At 47.6% G+C, this 8,808-nt stretch overlaps 1 protein-coding gene across 1 annotated transcript; it reads left to right on the top strand.

Moving 5' to 3' along the window:
* The first annotated feature begins 2,812 nt into the window (after positions 1 to 2,812).
* Positions 2,813 to 8,558, top strand: GPRC5A (G protein-coupled receptor class C group 5 member A). The gene is made up of 3 exons (XM_008062522.1): positions 2,813 to 3,734; positions 8,110 to 8,168; positions 8,475 to 8,558. Exons 1-3 carry the CDS (start codon positions 2,813 to 2,815, stop codon positions 8,556 to 8,558), a joined length of 1,065 nt encoding a protein of 354 aa, XP_008060713.1.
* The last annotated feature ends 250 nt before the right edge of the window (positions 8,559 to 8,808 follow it).

Below are 8,808 nucleotides of genomic sequence, written 5' to 3'. Positions count from 1 at the left end.
GAAGGCTGAGGTGGAAGGATCACCTGAATCCCAGCAGGTGGCTGTGAGTGTGCCACTGTACTCTAGCCTGGATGACAGAGTGAGATTCTGACTCAAAAACAAAAAAAAAAAAAAAGAAAGAAAGAAAATTTTGCACACGAATAGCAGACACAAATCAAAAGGAATAATGTCGTAGATCCTTCCTTATATAAGCAGAAAAACAATTCAGATAAAATTTATAGTTTGGCTTTAGAAGGCTGAGATGGGAGGATTGCTTGAGGCTAGGAATTTGAGATCAACCTGGGCAAAGTATCAAGATTCTGTCTCTACAAAAAATAAAAAAAATTAGTCCTCTACTAGAAGGATCACTTAAGCCCATGAGTTTGAGGCTGCAGCAAGCTATAATAGTATGATTGCACTTCAGCCTGGGTGACAGAGTGAGACCTTATCTATAAGTTTAAAAAAATATAGATTTTTGAGACAGTCATTTTTGACACAGATTGCAACTGTGTCTAGCAATGCTGAATTTCAGCATCTTACCCGACATTGACTATGGAATTTGTGAGCCATCTATTTTGAGAAAATGTGGAAACTCTTTTCACTTTTCCGATTTCCCAATTTATCCTCCCACTTGTGTCCTGAATCCCTAGGATTTAGATTTCATGGGGCAAACAACTGGGTCTAAAATTCATATGGAGGTTGTGGGGGCAGAGAAAGAAGCCCTTCTCCTGAGAAATTAAGGATAGATAGGCAGGAAGCAAGCTGTTATACATTGAGTCAATTCCTAATGATCTCAAATGAGTGAGTAGATTACCTGCTTTGTGGATCATCGATCACCTGGGGGCTCCTATCCTTCCTGGAGCTGATCTAAGAGAGTGAAATCGGGCCACATTGGGGCATCTGATAAGGGAAGGGTCAGAGAGAGAGAAAGAAAGGAAGAAGCCGGGCTTGGTGGCTCAGCCTGTAATCCCGTGCCTTTGAGAGGCTGAGGTGAGTGGATTGCCTGAGCCCGCGGCTTCGAGACTCACCAGGGCAGCGAGACCTCATCTCTACAATAAATCAAAAAATCAGCCGGCGTGGTAGCGCATGCCTGTAATTCCGGCTACTCGGAAGGCTGAGGCGGAAGGATCGCCAGAGCCCAGCAGGTCGAGGCTGCGGTGGCCGGGAGCGGCCACTGCACTCCAGTCTGGGTGGCAGAGTGAGACTCCAACTCAAAAAAAAAAAAAAAAGAACTCATTTGAGAGGAGGCACTTAGAGTAGTTAAGAGCATGGATTCTGGAACCAGACAACCTGGGTTTAAATCCTGACTCTGCCATTTCCCAGCTGTGTGATGTTGGCCAAGTAACCTGACCTCTCCCTGCCCGTTTCCTCTTCTGGGATACTGATTTTACTTCATAGAGTTGCTAAGAAATTAAACTAATTCATATATGTAAGGTGATTAGCAGCAAAAATCTGACCCATTCCAAAATTGAATGTGTTAGCTATTAGTAATAATTTTTTGTTGGATTACTATTGATTTTGTGCCACCCAGGACTTCCCTCCTTACAGGTGGCTAATTTAGAGCTAAAAGACATCTTTACAAATCACAAAGAAGGAAAAAACCCTTTTTTTTTTTTTTTTTTTGAGTTGGAGTTTCACTCTCACCCAGACTGGAGTGCAGTGGCCGCTTCCAGCCACCGCAGCCTCGACCTGCTGGGCTCCGGCGATCCTTCTGCCTCAGCCTTCCAAGTAGCTGGGACTACAGGCGCGCGCTACCACGCCCGGCTGATTTTTGATTTATTGTAGAGATGAGGTCTCGCCAAGTTGCCCAGGTGGATCTCAAACCCGCTGGCTCAGACAATCCACTCACCTCAGCCTCCCAAGGTGCGGGATTACAGGCTGAGCCACCGAGCCGGTTTGGAATAAACCCTTTTAATAGGAAACAGCAGACTAGAAAAGGAGACTCCAGTGGCTGAGAAGTGAATGTCTGTCCTTCTATAGAAAAACGTGCAGTCTGGATAACTTATCTATGAGAGAATGGGGTGCTTATAAATGACATCTGAAACAGGGCCAGAGGTGGAAAAAACTCGAGACTGAAAGTGTTAGCTTCAAGCTTAGATATTTCCACATTCCCTAATTCCTAAGAAAATGCTAGCTAAAAATTATCAGGAACTCTGACAGGCTATTTTATTTGCAATAGTGTTTTTTTTTTTTTAATTACTCATTTAAATTTATTCATTTCCTTATGTTTTTGAGTCAGAGTCTCACTCTGTCGCCCAGGCTGGAATGTAGTGGCATGATCATAGCTCACCACAGCCTCAACTTCCTGGACTCAGTCAATTCTTCTGCCTCAGCCTTTTGAATAGCAGGGACTATAGCTATGACACCAAACCTGGCTAATTTTTAAAAAATTTTTTATAGAGACACAGTCTCACTATGTCACCCAGGCTAATCTTGAACTCCAGGGCCGAAGCAATCCTCCCGCCTCGGCCCCCAAGGGATAAGATTACAGGCAAGAGCCCCTGTGCCTTGGCCTGTGATATGTTTCCTGAGATTAGGCTGCGACACACCTTCTGCGCGGTAAGTCCTCTGGTTTCCAGGTAAATATTAATATAGTTAAGTTGGGAGGAAGTGGACATATGAGATTTGTTCCCTCCCTTCGTCTGTTGTTAGAATTTGCCACAAGAGGTAGGAGAAAGCTGACAGCTTTATCTCACGAGAGGTCAAGGGCAAAACCCTGGTGAAACATACACAGCTTTCTCCCTAATCCTTTTGCAGTCCTCTGTGTTTGAGGACTGTGTGAAGAGACTCACCACCCTCCTCCCCTCTACCTTTGATTTTCTGCAGGACCAGAATGGCTACCACAGCCCCTCCAGGCTGCCGAAAAGACCTGAACTCCAGGTACTCCAGACTTTGTGATACGACCGAGCCGTGGGGCATCGTCCTAGAAGCCCTGGCCGCCGTCGGAGCCGTGACCTCGGTGGCCTTCCTGCTGGCTCTCCTCATCCTCGTCTGCAGGGTGCAGGACTCCAACCGACGGAAGATGCTCCCGACCCAGTTTCTCTTCCTCCTGGGTGTGTTGGGGGTCTTTGGCCTCACCTTTGCCTTCATCATCAGGCTGGATGGGAGCACGGGGCCCACCCGCTTCTTCCTCTTCGGGGTCCTCTTCTCCATCTGCTTCTCTTGCCTCCTGGCTCATGCTCTCAACTTGACGAAGCTGGTCCGTGGGAAGAAGGCCCTCTCCTTGCTGGTGACTCTAGGCCTGGCCGTGGGCTTCAGCCTGGTGCAGGACGTCATCGCTATTGAGTACATCATCCTGGCCATGAACAGGACCAACACCAACGTCTTCTCTGAGCTTCCTGCTGTGCGTCGCAATGAAGACTTTGTCCTGCTGCTCATCTACATCCTCTTATTGATGGCGCTGACCTTCCTCGTGTCCTCCTTCACCTTCTGTGGGGCCTTCACCGGCTGGAAGAGACACGGGGCTCACATCTACCTCACCACGCTCCTCTCCGGGGCCATCTGGGTGGCATGGATCACCCTGCTCTTGATTCCTGACATTGACAACACGTGGGATGACACCATCCTCAGCTCAGCCTTGGTTGCCAACGGCTGGGTTTTCCTCTTGGCTTATGTTGCCCCCGAGTTTCAGCTGCTCACAAAGCAGCGGAACCCTCTGGATTACCCTGTCGAGGATGCTCTCTGTAAACCACAACTCATGAAGAAGAGCTACGGCGTAGAGAACAGAGCCTACTCGCAAGAGGAAATCACTCAAGGTGGGCTGCCTGGTCAGGTGGAGAATCCCTGGTAGAAAGACAGGGACAATTCCAGGTTATTATAGCTGTAAGGAGGCCAGGCACAGTGGCTCATGCCTATAATCCCAGCACTTTGGGAGGCCGAGGTGAGAGGATTGCTTGAGTCCACAGGTTCGAGACCAGCCTGAGCAACTTGACGAGACCGCATCTCTAAAATAAACTTTAAAAAAAATTAGCTGGGCATGGTAGCGCGTGCCTGTAGTTCCAGCTACTTGGAAGGCTGCCATGGCCAGGAGCGCGCCACTGTACTCCAGCTTGGGTGATAGAGTGAGACTCCGATTCAAAAAATAAAAAACAATAAAAATAACTGTAGGGAACATGAAAGAGTTTCCAGATTAGACCCTAGAGGATAGGTAAGCCCCTTAAGGCTCAGATCTTGCTCAAAATTGTCTAGCTAGTTAGAGAAAAGTAGAACCAGAAGCTGGATCCTGGAGTTTCTTTATTTTTCTTTCTTTATTTTTGAGTCAGGGTCTCACTCTGTTGCCCAGGCTGGAGTGCAGTGGCATGATCATGGTTCATCGCAGCTCCGACCTCTCGGACTGAAGCAATTCTCCCGCCTCAGCCTCCTGAGTAGTTGGGGTTATAGGCATGTGCCACAATGCCCAGCTAATTTTTTGATTTTTTTGTAGAGTCAAGGTCTCACTATGTTGCCTAGGCTGGTCTCGGAAAAAAAAAAAAAAGAAGAAGAAAATTCCGCACACAAGTAGCAGACACAAATCAAAAGGAATAGTGTGGTAGATCCTGGTCTTGAACTCCTGGGCTCCCACGATCTTTCTGCCTTAGCCTCCCAAATTGCTGGAATGACAGGTGCGAGCCACCGTGCTCAGCCAAGAGTCTTAATTTAGTACTTTCTACACATGGTATAGATGGGGGAGAGCCTTCCTCACCTTCCCTTTCCTGTAGTTTAATTTCCAGTAGGGCATAATGCTACACAGGTTTCTCAGAATTAAAATAGGATGGAGCAAAAAAATGGAAAAGAAATGACTAGAGAAGTTTCTAGCAATAAGTAGGTGAGATTGTGTTCTTTGTAAAGGATAACTAGGCATTCCTTACAGAAGTGTGGAAACTTTGTAGCTTTGAGTGCCTATATTCAATCCGTAGTTTCCTGCAGCGATCATGGTGCAGAGCACGGAGAAAGACCTTTTTATCATAGACCAGCAGGATCTCCATAAAGTTACAGAAGATTCTGGTTTAGTGCGAAGAGCCACATTTTATTGCTTGTCTTTGAGCCCACAGGAGGAAAGAGATCATACTTGACATAAAAGAATCAAATGAGTCTGGGCACACTGGCTCACACCTGTAATCCTAGTATTTTGGGAGGTAAGGTGGGAGAATCACTTGAAGCCAGGAGTTCAAGACCAGCCTGGGCAACACAGCGAGACCTTGTCTCTAATTTTAAAAAATAATCAAATAATTTTGCCCTTGCCCGGAGTCATGAGAAGCAAGATATTCTGGTGTCTTTCTCATCAGAAAAAGTCTTAACTCAGTCAGAAACTGCCCTTGTCTATAGGGATTAATTAGTTGTTCTCCAGGGTTTACATTGATTTTTGGATCACAGGAAGGAGGAGGGATCTCCAAGGCCAGGTTCTAGGCTCCAGCTAAAAATAGGTATAAAACTTCCTGGTGCTTCTCTGCACCTTGATCCCTTTTCTGGACCCTTGGAAGTCTGAAGGGATGGGTAGCAGGGCAGGAGGAGGTATTTCACCCACCCAGCCCCTCTTGTCCACTCCCGTGGTGTCACTGTCATCTCCTTCCTGGACTCTCTGTGATCAATCTCTCATGCCTCTTCCTTCCTTCCACTCCCTTTTTTTTTTTTGAGTTGGGATCTTACTCTGTCTCCAGGCTGGAGTGCCGTGGCATGCTCATGGCCACTGCAGCCTTGACCTGCTGGGCCCAGGTGATCCTTTCACCTCAGCCTTCCAGTAGCTGGAACTACAGGTATGTACCTCCACACCCAGCTAATTTTTTTTTTAACTGTAGAGGTGAGGTCTCATCAAGTTACCCAGGCTTGTCTCGAAACCATGGGCTCAGGCAATCCTCTCACCTCAGTCTCCCAAAATGCTGGGATTCTAGGTGTGAGCCACTACGTCTGGCTTTTTTTTTTTTTTTTTGAGTTGAGGTCTCACTGTCACCTAGGCTAGAGTGCAGTGGCATGATCACAGCTCACTGCAACCTCAACTTCCTGGGCTCAGGTAATCCCTCCTCCTCAGTCTCCTAAGTAGCTGAGACTACAGGCATGCACCACCATGATTTTTTTTTGTGGAGATGATGTCTTGCTATGTGGCCCAGGCTGATCTCGAACTCCTAGGCTCAAGTGATCCTCCTGCCTCAGCCTCCCAAAATGCTGGGATTACAGGCATGAGCCATAGTGCTCTGCCCCCTCCATTCTTTTAAGAGTCACTTATATCTTACTCCCCTAAAATGCTTCCTTGGCCCCCACACTCTGATGCTCACGTCCCTCCCTGGGTCCCCACAGTCCATCAGGTTGTGTCAAATCCTTTGCGAGTCTTTCCATGGTTGAAACCAACGACCTCTGAAGCTTCACCCTCAGTCCTGCCTCTGCATCTGGGCGCAAGGTGCTCTTGTCCTCTGGCTGGCATGGCTTTCTTCCTTCTTCCTGCGCTTTTCCACAGTCAAGCATTCTCCTATCTCCCCAGTGATCGTCTGTCCTGTGCATTGACAGAACTTTGAAATGCTCTTATCGGAGTCCGTCGCACTTGACAGGTGTTTATATACCTGTGATATATTCCTGACTCACCAGCATCTGCTGCGAGGCAGGAATCATTCTGGTTAATCCTTGTATGCGTCACAATATCTTACACAAAGAAGATGTTCAAGTATTTATTGAGCAGATTGGGCAAGAGATTTGGTGGGAAATAAATGACTTTCAATTGCATTTGTGATGATTGATTGCATGTGTTTACCCTTCTATACATAAGTTTAAAACTCCTTCTCACGGTGGCTCAAATCTGTAATCCCAGCACTTTGAGAGGCCAAGGCAATTGTCTGAAGTCAGGGTTTGAGACCAGCCTGGGCAACTTGGCAAGACCTCGTCTCTACAATAAATCAAAAAATTAAGTGGGCATGGTAGCATGCGCCTGTAGTTCTAGCTACTTGGAAGGCTGAGGTGGAAGGATTGCCTGAGCCCAGCAGGTCGAGGCTGTGAGCATGCCACTGTACTCCAGCCTGGGTGACAAGAGTGAGACTCCAACTCAAAAAAAAAAAAAAAAAAAAAAAAAAAAATTTAAAAACTCCTTCATTTTCCCAAAATGCACAGAAAGCAATTGTTCATAAATTCTGCCTCTTCCCAAAGAAAACAATACCAGTATGTATATATAAATTCTCCTTCTTGGCTATTAAGGAAGTAAGTAAATTTTCAGTGAGATTCACTCGAGGTACACCTCTGGCTAGACCTATATCTGAGGACTTTTTTTTTTTTTTTTGAGTTGGAGTCTCACTCTGTCGCCCAGACTGGAGTGCAGTGGCCGCTCCCGGCCACCGCAGCCTCGACCTGCTGGGCTCCAGTGATCCTTTCGCCTCAGCCTTCCAAGTAGCCGGAATTACAGGCATGCACTACCACGCCCGGCTGATTTTTTGATTTATTGTAGAGATGAGGTCTCACTGCCCAGGCGGGTCTCGAACCTGCGGGCTCAGGCAATCCACTCACCTTAGCCTCTCAAAGGCGCAGGATTACAGGCTGAGCCACCGAGCCCGACTCTGAGGATTTTTTTAAAAAAATGGCTTTTCCAATGTACTTCTGAAGTGGTACTCAGATGATGTGGGGCTCTGATGAAATTTGGTTTTGTTTTTTTTTTAGTCAGAGTCTCACTCTGTTGCCCAGGCTGGAGTGCAGTGGCACACTCACTGCTTCCACAGCCTCCATCTGCTAGGCTCAGGCAATCCTTTTTCCTCAGCCTTCCAAGTAGCTTGAACTACAGGTGCGCACCACCACATCTGGCTGATTTTTCTTGATTTATTGTGGAGACAAGGTCTCACCAAGTTGCCCAGGCTGGTCTCAAACCTGTGAGCTTAGGCAATCCTCTCGCCTTGACCTCCCAAAGTGCTGGGATTACAGGCACGAGCCACCGCACCTGGCCTGGTGAAGTTTTAAAAAATGATGTCCCTAGTGATCATAGTTAATAATTTAGTCAACCAATGTTGTGCTCCCTCTGTGCCTCGTCCTGGGCTTGAGGACCTAGTTTTTCCCTGCCAGAAACTGAACGTCTGTGGAGAACAGGCGATGAAACAGACATGAAGTCACACGGTAGCAAGCAATGTGATGGGGTGAGCACAGGTGGGACCCCCAAGGCTTGACTTTCTCCTCTCCCTGTTTCAGGTCTTGAAGAGATAGGGGACGCGCTTTACGCCCCTTATTCCACCCATTTCCAGCTGCAGGTAAATGATCTCTTTCTTTTTCCTCCTCAGAGCCATGAGCTCCTCGGAGACAGTTATCCTCTGGGAATGAATGATGTTACCATCTGATGGCCCCTAGATGGCCACGTGGAAGGATGATGGGTCTTCCTTCCTGTAATCTGCCTCACGGTTAGGGCACAGGGGGACTCAGGGGTGGGGGACTTGGGAGAAGGAGAAGGAAATTGGAGAAGGGGAAGGACGGGAAGGGGAGTCCTGCTCAAACTGGAGATCTGTGGAGATGGCTGGGAACAGGAAGTGGGCTTAATGACACGGCTACTTGCTTTTCAGAATCGGGCTTCCCAGAAGGATTTCTCCATCCCACGGGCCCACAGCCCTTACAATGGCTATGAAGGAAGAAAAGAGGGCCGTTAACTCTGTCCTGAAGAGTGGGTGTGAACACAGTCAGGCGGCAGGCCCAGCCGGGAGCTCAGGGGGGTATGGGCAGCATCTTCAGTCTGAGAAAGCTGGACAAGATGTTCCGGAAACAGCCTCCCTCCTGGCCTCAACCACTTTTCTTCATGCTGGGGCTCACTTGGGCTCATAAGACTCCAGTTCTTCGCGGCGTGGTGGTATTTTTCCTTTGTCTCATATTTAGGATATTTCCTTCAAGTGGGAGTCTCAG

The sequence above is a fragment of the Carlito syrichta genome, unplaced genomic scaffold (assembly GCF_000164805.1).
Source record: "Carlito syrichta isolate Samal-C Ts95f unplaced genomic scaffold, Tarsius_syrichta-2.0.1 Scaffold305731, whole genome shotgun sequence".
NCBI lineage: Eukaryota > Metazoa > Chordata > Mammalia > Primates > Tarsiidae > Carlito > Carlito syrichta.
This window is presented reverse-complemented; position numbering and strand designations above follow the sequence as displayed.

Bases quoted from the DNA above. Each gene is read 5' to 3' on its own strand.
- GPRC5A (XM_008062522.1), top strand. From the start codon at position 2,813: ATGGCTACCACAGCCCCTCCAGGCTGCCGAAAAGACCTGAACTCCAGG. The intron at 3,735-8,109 runs GTGGGCTGCCTG...TCCCTGTTTCAG, and splicing joins GCAAGAGGAAATCACTCAAG to GTCTTGAAGAGATAGGGGAC. The intron at 8,169-8,474 runs GTAAATGATCTC...CTTGCTTTTCAG, and splicing joins CCACCCATTTCCAGCTGCAG to AATCGGGCTTCCCAGAAGGA.